General features: G+C 40.3%; 1 protein-coding gene across 3 annotated transcripts in view; it reads left to right on the top strand.

Moving 5' to 3' along the window:
• The first annotated feature begins 403 nt into the window (after nucleotides 1-403).
• The window catches only part of TMEM50B (transmembrane protein 50B), a 21,587-nt gene continuing 1,553 nt past the window's right edge, over nucleotides 404-20,437 (top strand). The window contains exons 1-7 of one of the 3 annotated variants that reach the window (XM_015424937.1): nucleotides 404-475; nucleotides 9,413-9,575; nucleotides 12,596-12,708; nucleotides 14,874-14,941; nucleotides 16,000-16,092; nucleotides 18,893-18,950; nucleotides 19,999-20,076. In XM_015424937.1, the coding sequence (XP_015280423.1) occupies nucleotides 9,477-9,575; nucleotides 12,596-12,708; nucleotides 14,874-14,941; nucleotides 16,000-16,092; nucleotides 18,893-18,950; nucleotides 19,999-20,044 (477 nt within the window). In that variant the 5' untranslated portion in view covers nucleotides 404-475; nucleotides 9,413-9,476 and the 3' untranslated portion in view covers nucleotides 20,045-20,076. Of the gene's footprint in view, nucleotides 476-8,392; nucleotides 8,426-9,412; nucleotides 9,576-12,595; nucleotides 12,709-14,873; nucleotides 14,942-15,999; nucleotides 16,093-18,892; nucleotides 18,951-19,998; nucleotides 20,077-20,437 lie in introns of those variants that run through there. The other 2 variants (XM_015424938.1, XM_015424939.1) reach the window with 2 other exon arrangements.

Here is a 20,437-nt window from a genome sequence, read left to right as displayed (position 1 = left end):
TATTTAAGGGCAATCAAGTGCGCCAAAAGTGCATGAAATTATTTTGTTAATCTAATACAAGCAAAGAATGATTGTTTTGATGTGCAAAAACTATGCAACTTCAGAAGTAACGAGCTCTATATCTAGGGGCCCTCAGGAGCGCATGCTCCCAATCACCTCACAAGTCCCCCCCCCTTTTTAAGCCACACCCCGAAAGCCGAAAGCGCAGAAACCTTTGCGAAGAAACAACTGATCGAAGTCGTGAGGAGCGGAGCCACATGACGCTTTCATGACGCCTTGCGCCTTCCCGGTTTGGAAGCCTGCGCCGAGCTAACCGCCCAATCAGCTGGCTCCCTTTCCCCCCATGATGACGCTCTACGCTGGATGGCGACTGGTCAGAATTTCTGTCACTCCCTTCTCATACCGCCCGGTGGCGGAGGCTGCCAGCCAGCCAGCCAGCTTGAGACAGTGGATGGAGGAACGGAGATCTTTCCAGGTGAGGGGGCTGGGAGAGGCAGGCGCTGTTTCCCTCCCCTTTCGGACTTGGGTCCCGGAGGGGCTTGTGTTTGGGTGCCGATAGACATTCATCCCTTTTCATTTTGCTTTTTTGGGATTTGCTTTGTTCCTGTGAAGAACTGTGAGGTGATTTTCGGGGTGTGTGTGTGGGTTGTTGGTCTCGAGGGCCGCCCCGTCCATTACCACGAGCTGTTGGACCAGCCCCCCCCCCCCCCCCCCGGTCTTCCTTTGTAACGGCCCTGAAGCTGCGCATCAGCGGGAGGCGCCTTGTTTCCCGTTCGGGTGGCGTTTGTGGGGGAGAAGGACGCTTCCTACTCTTGCTGACCGGCTCTGGTGCTGGTGGTGGGAGAGGCTTTAAAGCTTGACCTTCGTGTTGTTAAGGGGACATAAAAGGGCAAGGAGGCCTTTTAGCGGGGCAGTTATCCTGCCCTGCCCTTAGAGAGGACTAGGAGACATAAACGCGCGCGCTCTCTCTCGCTCTCTGTCCCACCCTTCTTTGTAGAAAGCGGGATTTAAATTCTCCGTTTACAGTTCATTTCCCAAGGATGAGATTTCCTGTTTGCATTTCTTGTCTCCTGTGACTTTGGGGGGGGAGGGGGTGAAGCGAAGTCACGGGATGATCACCGTTGTGGGGGCACTGGGGCTATGGTCTCTGGCTTGCGAGTGCATCTTTGCCGCCTCCACCTGATTTCCACACACAGCGATTGTTTGCACCCATATGCGTTTTTTAATCTAGTGAAACCGGTTCCACTTGTGGGACTATGTACCATGCTTGGAGAATGAGTGCAGTTTTATCTGGGAGCTGGCAAAGATTATTATCTCAATGGAGTCTCAGCAGCATGCAACAACGTTTATTAAATCCTTAATAAAAGACTTCAAAGTTCTAAAGTTGTATTCCTTAAGGGATTTAGTTGCTACTGAAGCATCTGCTCTGTCTTACTCTGTGCTGCACTAGTCAAACATAGAGGTTGTGTACTTTGCTTGCTGTCCTGAGGTGGAGGTTGTATTGTTTCTTAATATTGCTTCTTTCTAGAATTGGAATGTTCCTTTCACTTTTCTTTTAGTTTCTGTTCTAAACCCAGGATCATTGATTCTCAACAGCTCAGCTCTGTTCTTTGCTTTGTTAATACTGGGAAGGCTTGAAGATATATTTGTCCTCACAAGCCTCTCTAGGTCAGAGTCCTGTGACCTCTTCCTTAAGGAATTCATAACTGATATGGAGCATGTATCTATATGCATTGATCACTCATGAATGGATCTGTCACTGATCATCTTGTTTTTTATTGAAGAAACCCACCAAGATTTATTTACCTAATGTGATCTGAGCAATGTGCCCCCCCCACACATACATACATTGTGTTATGTGTTAAAATATGGCTGAAAATAAAAACAACAAATGTTTCATTTTTGTCCTGAGTGCTCAGGTACTTTCTGGCATATGAGGGGCAGTTTCATTATGAAGAGTGCTTGTGTCAACTTAAAAAATGTTTTCATTTAGCTATGTTAGTCTGCAGTAGAACAGTTAGATTCAAGTCCAGTAGCAGCTTAGAGACCAACAAAATTTTCAGGGTCACGGTTATAACTTATTCAATAAAATGTCAGCAAAAACTATATAAAGAACAACTTTCCAAATTATAGTATTTCCAGTAGCCTGATGAACTTCACACTTTTGCTCCCATAGTCCAGTGTTTGGGAATGGTTTGATTATGGGGTAGATGTTTTGGCCATGCTCATCAATTCAGGAAAAAAAAAGTTTGACAGTTTCACTTAAAACTTCATTTGTGCAGTTGTTGGGTTAGGTTCATGTAGGAGGCTTGTTATAGCTAGTATTCCAGGCTTTCTAGTTTGTCCTGTTCTGATCTTGTGTAAAATACTGGGAATATCAGCTATTAAGAAAAAAAAGTATTAGTATTGCTGCTACTTTTGGATTTTTAGATCATGCATTTACTATTTGTAGTTAGTTTAAATACAGAATTTCTGTGGGCTGTGTGTTTAGGTTTAACTGAAGAGAAGCCTTGTACTTGGACTAGATTTTAGGAAGGTTCTTTACAGCAAAAAAGAGAAAAAGAGAAAAATCCCACATTAATGGCATGTTTCTGGAGAGCTGGCACTTTCTAAATACATTCTAGTGAACACATTCTTTCCTCTCCCTTCAGTTTCCAGAAACAAAACCAGCAAAGTAGCTAATATCCTTGGAGCCCAATCCTAACATTTGTTTGTCCCCTTGAATTCAAGATTCTTGCTACATAAGTAGGAAACTTCTCTACATTTGAGTTTTGTGCTCTTTTATGCCATCTGATCAGTTATTCTTTTATGCCATCTGATTAGTTATTCTGTAAAATCGGTTTAATATTTTTATATTAATTTATGGATATTGTTTTATGAATGTTGTTACCTGCTCTGAGCCCTGTTGTACAGGGGCAGGGCGGGTTATAAATACAATAAATAAACCTACTTAAATAGGAAACTTATAAAAAGGGGGATTTTAAAAAGCAATTATGAAGGTAGAATGCCAGCAGGGGGTTGGAAGCTATCCACTGTATTGCACTGTGCAACATATTATGACCGTCTGCCAGCTGGACAGAAGTCACGGGTGTGTGCCCAGTGCAAGGAGCTCCTGGTTCTCAGGGAACAAGCTTGCACCCTCAGGGCCAAGGTGGCTGACCCGGAGAAGCAGAGGCAGTCAATTAGGTACCTGGATAAGACTCTTGGGGACTTGTTAGATGAGTCCTGCTCCGAGAATGGCAGCCACACTGCTGTTAGGGAGAATGAGGGTCAAGGGGGAACAGGGCACCATGCTGAAGAAAGGGGGAATGTTCCCTCAGAAGGTACCCCTTCTGCAGTTGGAGAACAGGTATCCTTTTACACAAAGGAACTATTTCTGGGCAGGGAGAGAGGGGGGCCTCTTGGTTGTTTTTTTAATTTTGTTTTATTTTATTTTCACTATGGGTGAAAATATTGTGCCCAAAGGAAGCTTAATTCTGGGAGTTTGTTATCACCCACCAGATCAAAGTCTAGAGGATGATTTTAAAAAGAAAAAAGAAAAGATGATTTAAAAAGAGCAAAAGAATTAAGGAAAGCTACTAGAATAAAATAACTGTGTCGTAATAGGCGATTTTAAGTACCCACACATTGATTGGGTCAATATTCTCTCAATGACTGTACACATTGAATGGTCACAGAACCTTCCGGGGCCAAAGCCAGTGCAGGTTAGGAAAGGTACAGATAGGTATTTAAAAAGGGTTGCATGGTTCACATACAAAGTAATGGAAGCAGTAAAAGGTAAGAAGGACTCCTTTAAGTGGTGAAAGGCTAGTCTGAGTGAGGTAAACAAAAGGGAGCACTGGCTTTGTCAAATAAAATGCAAGTTGGTGATCAGACAGGTTAAAAAGGTACTATGAGGAACATATTGCAAAAGCACAAAGACCAACAATAAAAATTTCTTCAGATACATGAAAACCAGCCAGAGAGCCAGTGAGGCCATTGGATGATCAAGAATTACTAAAGGAAGATAGGGAAATGGCAGAGAAACTGAATGCATTTTTGCCTCCGTCTTCACTGTGGAAGATGAGAGGTGCTTTGCCCACTCCAGAACAGCCAATTTCAGGAGGAGTGTTGAAAGACTTGAGTTAGATGGAGGTGACAAGAGAGGAGGTCCTGTGCCAGATGGACAAATTAAAAACTGACAAATCACCAGGTCTCAATGGCATACATCCGAGAGTTCTGAAAGGACTCAAATGTGAACTTGTGGATCTCCTGACAAAAATATGCAATCCTTCAATAAAATCTCCCTCCATTCCCAAGGCCCGGAAGGTAGCTAATTTAACACCCATCTTTAAAAAAGGTTCCAGAGGAAATCTTGGAAATTTCTGGCTGATCAGTCTAACCTCGATACCAGCTAAGTTGGTGGAATCCATTATTAAAGATAGACTTGGTAGCTCGGCGTTCGGAATAAGCGGCGGCACCAGAGGGCTCCCCCCCACACAAAAGAGACTTTTTAAAGGCTAAAGAGGGGGCGAAGCTTAAGACGGTATAAGCGTTTTACCTTCTGGGAGGGAGAGGAAAACGGAGACGAGGGAGCCATCCCGGAGAGTTGCGGCTAGAACCTTCAAAGTGTAAACAAAGCTGCAACATGGCGGGGTCGAGAAAACTATCAGAGAAGCAACTTAAGAAGACAGGCGGGACTTCCTGTCCTAGTCCTTCTCCTGCTGGAACTGCTGTCAATCAACAAGATAGTGACCGTGCTCGCCATCTGCTGGCAGAACTGCAAAAAATCAATCAGAAACTTGATTCCATGGAAGGTGCCTTTGGACTTCAACAAAAAAAGATGACAGAGACAGCCGAAAAGGTAGACGATATTGCAAAGAAATGTCTGGCATCAGCAGAAGAAGTACAGATAGTTAAGAAGAAGGTCTTCAATGTGAAAAAATAAAAGAAGAAATGGATTTGGTCTATAGGGCCTACTCCAATTTCACAAGAAAAAACAAGTTGCCGGCAGAAGTGGTTGTGAAATTCTCAAAACAGCATCTCAGGGACCAGATTTTAAAGGTTACATCAGCGTCACCCCTGAAAATTGGAGATCAAATGATCAGGATTTTGAAAGATGTTCCATTTGAAATCAGAATGAAAAGAAAGGAATATAAAGGCTTGACCACCTTCTTGCAAAAACATCAAACGAGTTATAAATGGCTGGGTGCCCGAAGGACTGGTTTTCAAGTTCAAAGATAAAAGAGAAAAAATAGACTCTAACTTTAAGGCTCAAGATTTCTTGAAAAGGCATGCCAGTAAAGGAGAAGGAGCAGAACTGGCCAAGTGGATGTCATCACTAAGCGTGGAAGACAGCAGCTCGGAGGGAGAGGTGAAGGACGAAGAAGCCGGAGGAGCGACGGGATTGAAATACAACTTGAGAGAAAAGAGAGGAAAAGACCCCAAAGTTTAAAAACTTTCTTTTTTTTTATTTTTTGGATTACACTTTGAAATTAATCTCAGAAGGACATTACTAATATATTAATTGCCTTATTCAACAGAAACAGAAGAAAAGAAGAACGCCCGACGGTAGAAGATATCATGGACTGTTAACTTTTAATACTAAAAGATTAATATACTAATACTCTAACACCACTCATCTTTCCTTTACCCCTCTATATACCCTCCCCCCTTTCTGAACTTTAAGCGAAATATATCTCCTTTTTAGGAGAGGGAATAAATCATTTATATATATAAAAAAAAGATAGACTTGGTAGGCACATTGATGAACAAAAGCTATTGAGGAAGAATCACCATGGATTCTTTAAGGGAAGATCTTGTATCACTAATATTTTAGAGTTGTTTGGGGGAGTGAAGAAACATGTGGCCAAGGGTGACCCAGTTGATGTTGTTTACTGAGACATTCAGAAAGCTTTTGATAAAGTTCCTCATCAAAGGCGCCTAAATAAACTCAGCAGTCATGAGATAAGAGGGCAAGTCCTCTTGTGGATTAAAAACTGTTTAATTGACAGGAAACACACAGAGAGTATAATAAATGGGCAGTTCTCATAGTGGAAGGTGGTAAGCAGGGGTGTACCATAGGGCTCAGTACTAGGTCCGGTGCTTGTTCATTACTGATTTGGAGCTGGGAGTAAACAGCGAAGTGGCTAAATTTGTGGATGACACTAAGTTGTTCAGGGTGCTGAGGACTGGGAAGGACTCTGAGGTGCTCCAGAGGGATCTGTTGAGGCTGGGTGAGTGGGTGTCAACATGGCAAATAAAGTTCAACACGAGCAAGTTTTGGAGCCAAAAATTCTAACTATAAATTGATGGCGTCTGAACTGGTGGTAACTGACTAGGAGAGAGATTTTGGATTCATGGTAGATAACTCACTGAAAATAATGACTCAGTGTGCACCTGCAATAAAAAAAGGCAAATGGTATGCTGGGGATTATTAGGAAGAGGATTGAAAACAAGTCAGCCATTATAATGCCTCTGTATAAATCTATGGTGCGGCCTCATTTGGAATATTGTGTTCAATTCTGGTCATCGCAACTCAAAAAAGATATTATAGCATTGGAAAAAGTGCAAAAACAGGCAACTAAAATGATTAAGGCGATGGAACATCTTTCCTATGAAGAAAGGTTAAAGAGGTTAGGGCTCTTTAGCTTGGAGAAATGACAATTGAGGGGTGACATGCAATGCTCCCTCTAAACTGTGGAGTCTTTTGAGCAAAAATTTTACTTTGTGAGCTACTGGCATTAAAGTTTTGAGCAAGCAATTTGGATACTGCATAAATTAGTTTGCTCTGGAGCCATTCTTCCTGAGCTAAGACAAAAATGTGAGCCAGAGGCTAAAAAACTGTGAGCTAGCTCACACTAATTCAGTTTAGAGGGAACACTGGTGACATGATAGAGGTTTACAAAATTATGCATGGGATAGAGAAGGTAGAGAAAGAAGTACTTTTCTCCCTTTCATGCAATACAAGAACTCATGGACACTGAATGAAATTTATGAACAGCATAGAATAGATAAAAGGAAGTCGTTCTTCACCCAAAAAGTAATTAACTGGTGGAATTTGCTGCCACAAGAAGTGGTGGTGGCTACAAGCATAGACAGCTTCAAGAGGGGATTGGATCCATCGGTGGCTATTAGTCATAAGAATGGTCAGTGGATATTAGCCACAAGGTATAAATGGAACACTGTGTCTGGGGCAGTGATGTTGGGTATTCTTGGTTCTTGGGGGGCAATAGTGGGAGGGCTTCTAGAGTACTGGCCCCACTGGTGGACCTCCTGATGGCACCTGGGTTTTGGCCATTGTGTGATCCAAAATGGCTTCTCTTATATTCTTCTTTTCTTTCTGGTAGGATTATGACCCTAGTTTATTCCACATGTTGTCTTTAGACACTGATATTAGTTTTTGCCATCCAGAGGTGTTCCTGAAACTATTCCATTTTCATGTCTTGAATGATGTTTGTATTGCTTCAAGATCATAAGTATCAAATATATCCTGTTTATTTACTGTAGTTCTGGCTGATTTTTATGTATACATTATGAACATACTATATATTGTATCATTTTATTTGGATTTTGGGGTCTAGGCATTTTAAAAGAGAATGCTTTCTAATCTAGTTCATACAAGCAGATCATAGAACTTTACATAAATGTTGTAACATTTAACGTGATGAAGAAGTCTGTTCTGTTCTTTTTCACAAGATACTATGTATACACATGAATAATATATAAATAAAGAGCATAGGAAACAAAATTACTTGCTTTAGTTTTCTGGACATCCACGGCTTTGGCTGGGACTGAAAAAGCTGGTTTCTGCTGTTGCTCTGATGTCATATGATTTATTTAGTTTATTTCTGATTTTTAAAGTGAAGTGATATATGTAATACTGTGGAATGTAATAGCTCAGTCCTAAATTATTGCTGTAATGTTTCACCTTCATATTCCATCTATTCCTTATATCTAGGTATAAGATAGACTATTTTAATTTAGTTGATCCTGCAAGGAGCACAAAACTATTGTAGTATATGACTAAGTGTTGGTGTAGTGGTTAAGTGTGCGGACTCTAATCTGGGAGAACTGGGTTTGATTCCCCACTCCTCCACTTGCACCTGCTGATGTGACCTTGGGTCAGTCACAAACTCTGGCACAACGGTCCTTGAAAAAGAGTAGTTTGTGTCAGAGCTCTCTCAGCCCCACCTACCTCACAGGGTGTCTGTTGTGGGGAGGGGAAGGGAAAGGAGTTTGTAAGCCGCTCTGAGACTCCAAGTGAAGGGCGGGGTATAAATCCAATCTCTTCTCTTCTTCTTCTAAGTGTGAGCTATGAACCTGATCCAGATCTCATGCCATCCATGAACTCACTAGTGGCCTTGGGCAAGATATTTGCCAAATACTAAGGGCCAGCTTGGTGTATTAGAGAGTGCCAGACAAGTTGCCAACTGCTGTTTATCCTGTAAGTGAAAATACATTGTATCCTAATAACTCATCTCCTGGGTCATGTCTAATTTAGCCATGAACATAAAATGTTGTTGTGACGACCTCTTATCTGGGGAGGTCTGGTTTCCCTTTAAAATGTTCTTTATGTTTTGTTTTACTGTGTATATCTGGCTGCCACCAGGAAATTTAAGGCTTTCCGAACCTTTATACTATAATATTTCTATCACTGGGTAGGTAGGTCGAGGTTTCAGGCTTTCATGAGGGTCTATGTGTTTTCTGAGAAATCATTTCCTTCAGAGCTGGCAGACTTAAATAAAAGTAGATTTATTGGTATAATTTGTAAATAATATGGTAGAACACTGTAACTAGGAATGGGTAAATACTAAACAATTGCTTTGAGTATTTCACACACTTTTCTCTCCACTGTCAAGGATCTTGGCATGTAACTTTGTAACTTTAACTCAAGGTCATGTAAGTTCACTGTTTCTCTCCAGGACATACAGCCTTTCCTAAACTTTGTCTTCAATTACTTTCATTTACATTTTACTATTCTCTCAGAACAACCTCAGCTGTTCTTAACTGCACACACAGACTACTTCTCTCACAGACTTCAGAACGAACTAACTGACTGCTTAACTGTCCTCATCAACTGTCACCCTTCAGCTGTCAAAACCTCAAACTGTCACTCCTGATAGACATACATATTCATCCACACAGCATCACTTCCAAAACCACTCCCCCTCTCTGTCACTCACCAGTCACACCACACTTGCCTCTTCAAGCACTCTAGACTATCACATGCAACCAAACTTTTAAAAAGACACACACCCATAAACAAGGAATCGTTACAATTGTGTTCTTAAGGAACATCAGGATTACAATCTAATGGATAACCCAGTTAAGAAAGAGTTTTAAGGTGACTTTTTCACTCTGATCCTGAACACATAACATGAAAATAATCCCACTGATACTGAGTTTTTCCCTTTCCCCCCTGTCTTTTTAGGACTTGGAGGCTTGTGAAAATCTGATGTAAATACTCTGTTAAAGAAGTGAAATACGGCATTAAAATGGCAGGCTTCCTAGACAATTTCCGATGGCCTGAATGTGAGTGTATTGATTGGAGTGAAAGAAGAAATACAGTTGCTTCTGTGGTAGCAGGCATTCTGGTAAGACCAACAAAAAAATGTCAAATCAGTTTATTATAAATCATTATTTCATCCCTCTCATGCATTTTAACTCCTTATAAATTATTAATATTTGGCAAGCACCCACTTTTATAAAAGCTTATAGTATCTCTTTGGATCCAAACGAAGTTAGTCAATCACATTGTTGCCTTGGGCCACCTACTAAGTGCAGTTGTTCTTCTCAGAGAGAGATGTTTATGTTGGCCCTGTCCATATACTGGATGGACATACACTAGAGGACAAGCTCACAAGATAACCAGTTAGAAGTTCAAGTGGCCCAAAGATCCAATATAAGAATACAAGTAAATTTGAACTGGGAAATGTTGCCGTTAATGAGCGGGAAGCTCTCACAAATAACAAAAATTGTCCACATCACAGGCTCTGTGATGGCTTGCACAATGGAGATAAGAAATGACTCTGACAAAACAAATGTAAGAAGTAAAGTGCAAAACATGATCCATGCGCAAGATGACTGACATATATTTGTGGCAAGTTCTGCCATCCTGAGATTGACCTCTTCAGCTGCCAGAACCTTTGTTGTGCTAATACTTGCCTTTGCGTTGTATGAACAGTTGAGGAAGCTGTTAAGTTTCTTTTCTTAAAAACTGGATGTCATCCAGAGCTCTGAGACCACAAGCTCACTAGATCAGCATAAATGACATGACAGTTCAGCACTATTCCAGGCACATTTGATACTGGCAGTCTTTAATCAGCAGTTGGACAAACACTTGTCAGGGATGCTCTAGGCCAGGGGTGTTGAACTCATTTGTTACAAGGGCCAGATCTGACATAAATGGGACTTTGTGGGGCCAGGCCATGCGTGTCATAAAATGTAATACCAGGCAGCAGAGATATAAACTTTATAAAAGATACAAACACAATTAAATATATTTTTAACTTAAAATACAAATATACTTAAAACTCTTGTGATATTTTGTTTATTCAACAGTCTTTGATAACTGACGTCTCCCAAACCTGCCCCCCGCAAAAGGTGCCTGCCTAAAATGGAAAGGTGGGGGAATAGTAGGGTTTGGCAATACAATTTTTAAAATAAAACTTCAAGAAAAAGCACAAGGATCACAGCAGAAACTAAAAATATAAAATGCTCTGAGCCGAAGAACCTAAAATGGCTGGGCATTGCAAGCTTCTTCCCCCCCCCCCCACTCTGGCAGTGGCTCTCCAGTGTAATGTCCCCCTTTGGCTGTGGGTTCCCAGGTTAGAGTACTCACTCAGGCACCCGTTCTCAGGTCCATTCAGCAGAGACAAGCTGGCTTAAAACATCAACCCTGTATTTGCAAGGAGACAACTCCAGCAAGCAACAGCTTTAACTGTACAAACACTGGAAAGTGAAACTTCTTGAGCTTCACTCTATTGAAATACATTGCAGCACAGACAAAGTCGTAAAGAAAATGCGGAATGGATTTCCCATTAAGGTCTCTGGGCCCAGATAGACTACTCTAGGACTGGAATGATAGCCTCCAGAGTGAAATGACAGTCCCTGGGAGTAGCAGAAGCATTCTGGGATTGGGATGAAGGCCCCTGGAGTGGAATTCCATTCCCACCATGCTGCTGCTACTCCCAGGGGCTGTCTTTCCACTTTGTGCCCTGTCATTCCAATCCCAGAACACAGATTCTATTGCTAGGGACTGTTATTCTACTCTGGGGGCTATCACTCCAGTCCCAGAGCACTGTTTCTGTTGCTTCGAACAATTCCAGAAGAGTCTATCTGGGCTCAAAGACCTTAATGGAAAAATCCATTCCGTATTTTCTTTGCTCTAGGCTGATTTTGCATTGAGCAGGGGGGTGGGCTAGATGGCCTGTATGGCCCCTTCCAACTCTGTGATTCTAAGTGCCAAAAGTGGTGATCGCTTTCCTAAAATGAGTGTTGAATTCTTAAGTGACACATGGAGTTGCTATGGATTTGGATAAAGGCCTTTATACTTCAGCTTGGATCCTGGAAATGAGTTCTGTGGTGCTGGATTGTCTCTGCTGCAGAGTGTGCTTCAGAGTGTGCTTCCTCTTCTGTTAAAATTCCTGTTTGAACAGGGGTCAATTGAAAACCATTGCCCTTGAGCAAATTGAAGTTTTAGTGGAAGAGGAAGCACATTCCACCGCAGATGTGCAGAACTAATTCAAAGGACTCAAGCCTACTACTCTGCTCAGCCAAGTTTGGAGCCTTCCTCCATCTTTAAGTGGCTCTTCCACAGATGGCAAAAAGTTTCAAGCTCTGCTGAGTGTAGTAGCATACAGGCCAGCCTAATTGATTAACTCAAGAGGAATATTGTTTAGGATGACAAAAGGCTGTTGTGAGAATCTTGTTCCTTTATTCTGGCCTTTAAAAATATTAACTTTCAACAAGAATATGAAAAGCAGGGTTAAAAGATTTTTAAAATCTTGTGTTTTCTATCTTGTCATAGAAAGGGTCTGTTTGCATAAAACTCAAGGGGGCAGCCATCCACTTTCAAGACCAAAATAGGCATATCCTGATTAGAGGGTTGGAATGATTTCAAAAAGGGTAGATAATGATTTGCACTTTGTTTCTTATATTTGCAGCTATTTATTCAGTCCTGCATCTGTCTGTGTTTAGCCTTTTTAACTGTACATCTCCTGAGTTACATCTAGTTTTGGCTCTTAAACACAGTTTGCAGGAGAGGAGGAGAGGTGAATTGAGAAGTCATGGAAATGCTGTGTCACACTATTGCCTCTACTTTGAGCTCATCCATAACAGGTCACTCTTGCAGTTCTGTCTTGGAGGCATCTGTTTCACAAAAATACAGAATATATTTACTGGTAATATCTTTGTCTTTTAACATTTTCGGCCTCCAGTAATGCCAAGAAGCTGGAAGGTCCAATCATAGCATATTGCCTATATAAGCTTAGAAACTTGATTTCTGTCGTGGAGACTGAGAGGGTAGAACCCAAAACTAACATGGTGGAGAAGTGGGTTGAATTATATAAATGGCCTCTGTGGAGATTTCTAATATGGTCACTTGTCTTGTAAGTTTTTTACAGGTTGGTGGATAATGATAGATGCAGCTGTAGTTTATCATAAGCCGGAAGAGATGAACCATGCATTTCATACTTGTGGGGTGTTTTCCACATTAGCCTTTTTCATGTAAGTACATGCAAGTAAATTCCATACTTCAGAATAGCAACTACTGTTTGTAAATTGTCTCTAATAGCAAATTCTTTTAGGGAAAACAAACAGAAGTCTTGGGACACCTTCAAGACTTAACAGCTTTTTATTTGATCCTGAGCATTATTTGATCTTTCATGAGTCTGAGGTACACAACTTTTTTGGCCGAAGTACCTCAAGCCCCATAATATCTACCTGTGAAGATATTTCTGTGAAGAGACAAGGATTGTACTTGGCCAGATGCACTGCACTGGGAGCAAGCTGAGACCCAGTCACATTGCCAGGGCCTCCGGGGTTTGCCCTGGTCCCTTGGGAAAGAGCGGGTCCTGTATGCTGAGCAAAATGGTCTGGTGTGCCACTATTTGACAAGTATGGTGGGGATCAGTGTTCCCTCTAAGCTGAGTTAGCGTGAGCTAGCTCACAGTTTTTTAGCCTCTGGCTCGCAGATTTTTGTTTTCGCTCAGGAAGGATGGCTCCAGAGCAAACTAATTTATGCAGTAGCCAAAACACTCGCTCACAACTTTAATGCCAGTAGCTCACAGAGTAGGATTTTTGCTCACAAGACTCCACAGCTTAGAGGGGACATTGATGGGGATTACCTATCTCTGCTCTAGTTTATGAAATTTTATGGAGGGATAAAAACTTGATAGTCTTGAAGGCGTTGAGTGTATACTGTTAGGCTTGCTTTGCCATTTGAAGACTAGGGTGGAATAATGAAAAATAAGTATGACATAATAGTGTCATCATTTCATTATAAGCCATGTGAACACTTTTCTGGAAACTTTTTACTGTTTCACATGGTTGAAAGTAAAAGAAAATAATTGCAATAATAATTATTATAATTTGTTATATTGTTATAATTGTTATGTTGTTACAATTTCATTGTATTTTCAATGTGCTGTTTATTACTTTCATAAAGAATGGGTTAAATGGAATAAAGATAAACATAATGGAATTTAAAATTATTTCTTTAAATCAGGTCTTCACAGTTATTGTGAGAGGCCTGACTTTTCATTAAACCCAGCTGACTCAGTTATCACATTTGGGGAGCTAATTAAATGCTGGGAGGTAACACTGAGGGAAGGTCTTGACCTCTTTGCCCTCTTTATTGGTCCTCCGGGGCATCTGGTTTGACTGCTATGATAGTTCCAGCAGGGCTCTGCTTAGGATTTATTTACCTCATATATATTCCACTTTTCTCCCCTGGGGCCACTCAAACTGGCTTACAGTATTTTCCCCTTCTCCATTTTATCCTAACAACATCCCTGTGAAGGAAGGCTGAGATAAAATTCTTAATTATTCCTGTTAATTTTTAAAATGAAAAGTCTCCTCTCTGAATCCCAAACAAGCTGTAATTCCATTATGTAAAATTAAAATATGAATTGATCTTCAGAGCATTCATCATCCCAATGGGCTGTTATGCATGTAGAATTTTGAATAAGTGGCTTGCAGTTTGGCAGACATCCTTGGTGTGATTGCATGTGCTGCATGATTAAGGCAGGATTCTTCAACCTGAACAACTGTGAACCCATGAAAATTTCATAATCAGTTATGATTAGTATTCTCCTTAACATAGGAAGCTGCCTTTTACTGAATCAGACCATTGGTCCATCAAGGTCAGTATTGTCTACTCAGACTGGCAGTGGCTCTTGAGGATCTCAGGCAGAGGTCTTTCATATCACCTGCTGCTTGAACTTTTCAGCTGGAGATGCTGGGGATTGAACCTAGGACCTTCTGTGTGCCAAGCAGGTGCTGTACCAGTGAGCCACAGCAGCTCCCCAATAATTACCTTTCTCTGGTTATTTCTGTTCTATTACTTCAAAGAACAGTTAATCATCTCTCCAGAATCTCACATTTTTACATTCTTATATTTTTATTTAGCTTTTTGTTACATTTTAGTTAGTATCTTAACCTAAAATGTAAAAAGTCCAAAACTATTATAAATCATATTGCAACATTTACATTACTCCTTTTCATAATGGAGTTTAGCTCTTCAAAAGATACCATGCAGTCTTCATTGATTATTTAATACATCTGTTTCAGATTGTAAATAATGCAGTACAGATAGCCTGTAGGATTTTATAAACCTTTTTAACTAAATAACACTACAAGAGATTGCAATAAAGCATTTTGGTCTGTTCCAGGATAAATGCTGTATCAAATGCTCAGGTGAGAGGCGACAGTTACAGTGATGGATGCTTAGGAAGAACAGGTAAAGCTGCTACTGTTTATCTGAATCAGTTATGCTTACAAGTTTACATTTGCATCCTGATCATAGTATGCGCTTTGCAAGCAAAGAACTGTTCAGGATAGATCATAGCAAAACTGCTGTTCCAGTTTCCAGGTGGTGTTTATAGATTGGATGGTGTTAGAATCTCTTCATACAAGGAGGTGATAAACATTATTGCTAATTATTTTTAATATAGGTCTGAAATCTCACCAAATGGGGGTAAAAACGTCATTGATGAACCTATTTGGTATATAACAATTTTATCTTCCCTTCCTCTGGTTCAGGGTAGCATATGTAGGGCTTTTCCTAGTTTATTCTTAACAATCCTGTGAAGCAGGTTAAATTGAAAGATGGTGACACCCCTAAAGTGAAGAGCTTGTTCATCTAAACTGAATAATCTTTCTGCTGTGCCGCACTGGCAATGCCAGTATTGTGTTTGCTAATATCCACCTCATAGTTCTTACAAAACAAAGTCTTAGATTTTTTGAGTTCCAAAAAACTTAGACTGAAGCATATTTCCTTGTAAAGTACATTCCAGTTTTCCTGCATAGTGTTACAGTTCATTTTCCTGGAATATTTCAGTAGTCATTGAAAGTACAATATCATTTGGAGTACATTTGGAGTCATTTGGAAGTATAATATTCCTTACAGATGTGTCCTGAAGATGTGTCCTGATCTGACCTATTGCGATGAAAGCTAGTTTTTGTTGTTTTCAGTGGATAGTGAAATACAATTAGTGATGCTGCTTTGTATCGGCCTCCTCTTACTAACTTGGATCCTAAGAATTGTGATTAGAACACATAATGATCTTTGCTGCTTCCCCATTTTCACTGGAGCTACCCCTTAGGGACAGGGGATACTTGGGAATGGCATAAGATGTTTGTGCAGCTCTGGTTGGAATTTCTTCTCTCTGTCTGGAACCCACCCATCCCATCCTCTTCTTAAAGGTCCACCAGTTTAGGTCCCCTCAGGAAACTCAAGGGGAAGGCATCAACATTCTGTGAATGAGTATCTCAGTTCTTTACATGTTTTTCTTGCAGGTGCTCGTGTTTGGCTCTTCATCGGCTTTATGTTGATGTTTGGCTCACTTATTGCTTCCATGTGGATCCTTTTTGGAGCATATGTTACTCAAAGTAAGTTTTATCCTTTGTCCCTTAGTAAGAAAGAGAAAAAAACCTGTGGGAAGACCTATGGACACAATCAGATGGTGGACTACTAGTGGAAGAACCAAGTTTAAATTCTTTTCTGCAACAGTCTTGTTCCAGTTGAGTGTATTTAGCCTAACAGAGTGTTAGGACAAAATAGGGCAGACCATGAATGCTGCCTTGAGGTCCTTGGACGATGGGCAGGATAAAAATCCCCCAAATGACATTTTTCTCAGTGAATATTAAGTGCATACTTAATTTGCTTTCTGTGGAAGATAATTAAATCTGCTTAAATTACTCACTGGAAAGCATGAAACTTACAAGTACTTAGAGTTGTTTTTAACCCTTTACTGGAACCTTTCCATTAGAAATTGCCCCAAGGAGTATAGTATACAGGATAACAAACAACAACAACAATCAGATGCAGTATAAACCAGTGATAATGTAGCTTAAACAAAAGTAGTAGATACCAAGTAAGAATAACTTAAAGAACTGGTAAATTTGGGGGGCAGGAGGAAGTTAACCAGGAGCAGAGGCTGAAGTAGTTTGGCAGGCCTCCCTTGGAAGGCTGTTTCATAAAATAACACTGAAAAGTACCTAATTGTGCCCTGATAGTCTAACTTCATAAAAGAAGGAATTTGGCACAAAGCTTAACTGGATGATTTCAAGTAGACAGTCATAGCTGAATAGGAGAAGGTGCTCTCTAAAGTATCTTAGGGTCATTTAGTCCAACCTCCTGCACAATGCAGGGAAGTCACAAATACCTCCTCCCCATACCCCCAGCAACCCTTGTTCCATGCCCAGAAGATGACAAAACAAACAAACAAACAAAAAACAGCCCTCCAGGATGCCTGACCAAACTCGCCTGGAGAAAATTTGCTTCCTGACCCCAAAGTGGCGATCAGCATTTCCCTGGGCATGTAAGAAAGGGCCACAAGAACTAAGCACTGATGCAACCCTTCCTGCCCTTCCCTCTCATGAGCTGCCTAAATTCACAGAATCAGCATTGCTGTCAGATGGCCATCTAGCCTGTGTTCAAAAACCTCCAAAGAAAGAGAGCCCACCACCTCCCGAGGAAGCTTATTGCACTGAAAAAAATGCTCTGTCAGGAAGTTCTTCCTAATGTTTAGCCAAAAACTCTTTTAATTTTAACCCATTGGTTCTGGTCCGTCCTTCTGGGGCAACAGAAAACAACTCTGTACCATCCTCTATATGACAGCCCTTCAAGTATTTGAAGATGTATGTGGACCTTAGATTATGTTGTGGTTCATAAATTATTTATTTATTTATTGTCAGATTTATACCCCGCCCTCCCCGCAAAGCAGGCTCAGGGCGGCTTCCAATGACATAAATACGTTATAAAAACATACATAATACAAATTAAAACATAAGTTAAAATTAATACATTACAAAGTGCTGGCGGCAGTTAAAATTCAAGCAGAAGGAATGCTTTCAGATGGGTTTCCAGCTCCCAGCATAATAACCAGCCCTTCAGTTGAGCTTGGAGGCTAGAAGTAGCCATCATAGCTATGCCAGATAAAATTATGTTCTATTGACAATAGTCCAAGTTGTATAACTGTGTGTCATCTGGACCATCTATAAAGGCATATACAGTGCATTACAAAAATCCAGTCTTGAGGATGCCAGTGTTGAGTGACTGTGGCTAGGTCCTGCTTATCAAGCAGGTCTGAGAAACTCTGGAATTCTTTGCCAACTGAGATTGTGCAAGACCCTGTAAGATCTCATTCACCATTTTGAATTGCCAAAGCAATACCTCCACCATGCATTTAGTTAGGATTTAGTGCCCTCTTCCAAGTATTGAGTGTCACGTGGGTGGCCTGATAATTGACAGAAGGCACTCAGTCCTAAATCCAATTCCCTAATGTGCAAGGCAAAAGAGGGGAGTCAACTTTCTAGTGGAGCCCGGGGAACAGGGGGAGCAAGGACCAAAGCCATGGGGAGGAGTGCTGGGCTTGAGGGAAGTACATTTTCCTTCCCTTGTGGGCATCATGTTTTGTCATCTACTGTAGTTATGATTCAATTTCTTTGGCAAATTCTGTACTTATTATACAGTATGTAATTTTCTTCCAATATCTTGCAACTAGAGGTACTGAGAGGGTGAAAGTCATATGCTGACAGCAGAAGTGCTTTAAGTACATACTTCTATCACCCTGGTTCTATATGCACATTTGAAACTTCATTGATTATACCAAATTCCTAGGTAAGCATTCTTGGGATTACAGCCCTCTCTTTTTACTGCACAGATTGATACATTTGTTATCAAACAACTGTACCTTACTGTTAATGAGTTACTCTGACCAATCTGTGCTTCAGTATGACTTGTACAAGGGGAGGTTTTCTTTGAAATATGCTCTCTGTATCTTTAGATAATTGATACCTGGGGCCCTATTCAGATACTACTCTCCTGGAAGAAATCTTGGCCTGGGCCCTTACATACCTTCCCATGTTCATGGAATGTAGCAAGGAAATGTACTCCCCCACATTTGTTAGATTTCCTGAACTTATAATCTGCTCACCCACTTTTATCTAGGGATATTACCACATGTGGTATAGCGTTGTTCACTTGACTTCCTCTGTGCAAGGAAAGAGTAAAAGGTGGGACAAAATGCCTTTTTAAGATCTGAACAGAATCTGGATATTTAAATGCTTCCCCCTCCCCAGTCATAGTGTGGGCAATCATTTTCATCCTGCTGTGTTTGTTTTTTTAAAAATATAATTTATAGAAATTTGGTATGGAAAAATCTGAGTATGTGTCTTTGTTTTGTAGATATTAATGTCTATCCAGGATTAGCAGTGTTTTTCCAAAATGCATTGATATTTTTTAGGTAAGTAACACATCTTAAAGTTGGGTAATTATGCTGATGGTGCAGATGTTTAAAACTTGTGAAATACTAGGCTCAGTAAAATGAAATTGTGATCCTCTGAACATAGGCCACTCCACTCCACTATAGTTATTTAAGAATAGTGACATCATGATGTGAAACTGTTGCTTGAAGTGGGTATATAAATTGCAGGTAGTCTTAGCTATGATCTGACATGTTATCCTGATTTCACAAACTTAAGTTAAAAGCATGGTTTCACTTTATGTTTGAACTGAGCCTTCAGTTAAAATGATGTGAAAATAAAGCCAAGTGCATTTTTAGTCCGGTCATAAAAAATGCTGGTCCCTGTACACATGTGAGGAGGTTAACTATACTCACAACTATCCCAGTATAACCTTGCAAAAGCATCATGTTGTATGTAGGCACCATCATCCAGAATAGCATGACAGTCATTCTACCAGAGGCAATAGTAATATTTATCTATAATGCCTTAATTTTGTAAAGTTGAAAAGTTCTTGAAATAACTTACAACATTAATAAAAATATTTATAATATGAAGGAAAAATGTTCTGTAGCCCTAATAAAGATGTCTAAGTGCCTGTAGTATTTCGTAATCTGTTAAATCTTTAAGCATGGCTATCTGAAAAAAAATCTGTGCAAACTAATAACGTGGTTCAGACATACAGGACTATACATAAGCCATTAGCCTGAGATCTATGCTTCTTCTTCTGTGTTGCTCTTGTGCCCTTGACTGTTGACCAGAAACTTGTGAGATTGGTCCTCACTTCAAAGCAACCCAGTTTGCTTGACTATTTCAGTTAATTAAAGCAGTTCACAGTGATGTCTGAAAACATGTCACAGTGAAATATTGCAGGTCTTTTTAAGACCAAGGAGGGGGGGGGTTGCCATTCTTAAAAGGAAATAGCTAAGAAACTTTCTGTTTAGAGTCCTGGTTCTGTGTCCTGAATTTTGAGCTGGCACAGACAGTTGGCAGAGATACAACAGGGGGAGGAAAAAGAGTCCTTACATGTCTAAACTTCTGTCTTTACAGTACTTTAATCTACAAATTTGGAAGAACAGAAGAATTGTGGGGCTAATACATTATTCTCCCTGCTACTTTATGAGTCCTGTATGTACATATAACTTCCATTTTGGCTGTTTTAAATTTTGCCAAAGTCATAGATGTCACATTATAGACTTTGTATGTTTTCTTTTTTGAAAAGTTTAAGATTTATTCTGTTCAAAAATTGCTGTATTTAGCTACCTTTTCATAGAACTGATTTGTGAATATGTACATATCTGTATATAGATATATAAAAATGAATGTTAACCTTCCATCACAGTTTGCAGACTTTTCTGCTTTGATAAATGGAGAATGTGTTAAGGCAAATTAGATCAACAAGCCATCCTGCTTGCACCAGTGAGCTGTAGTAGCTTCTCTCACATATTAGCTGAACGATAAAATTTTTGAAATAAGTGGTTTACCTAGA

Source organism: Gekko japonicus, unplaced genomic scaffold, assembly GCF_001447785.1.
Source record: "Gekko japonicus isolate JY-2015 unplaced genomic scaffold, Gekko_japonicus_V1.1 scaffold1770, whole genome shotgun sequence".
Lineage (NCBI taxonomy): Eukaryota > Metazoa > Chordata > Lepidosauria > Squamata > Gekkonidae > Gekko > Gekko japonicus.
This window is presented reverse-complemented; position numbering and strand designations above follow the sequence as displayed.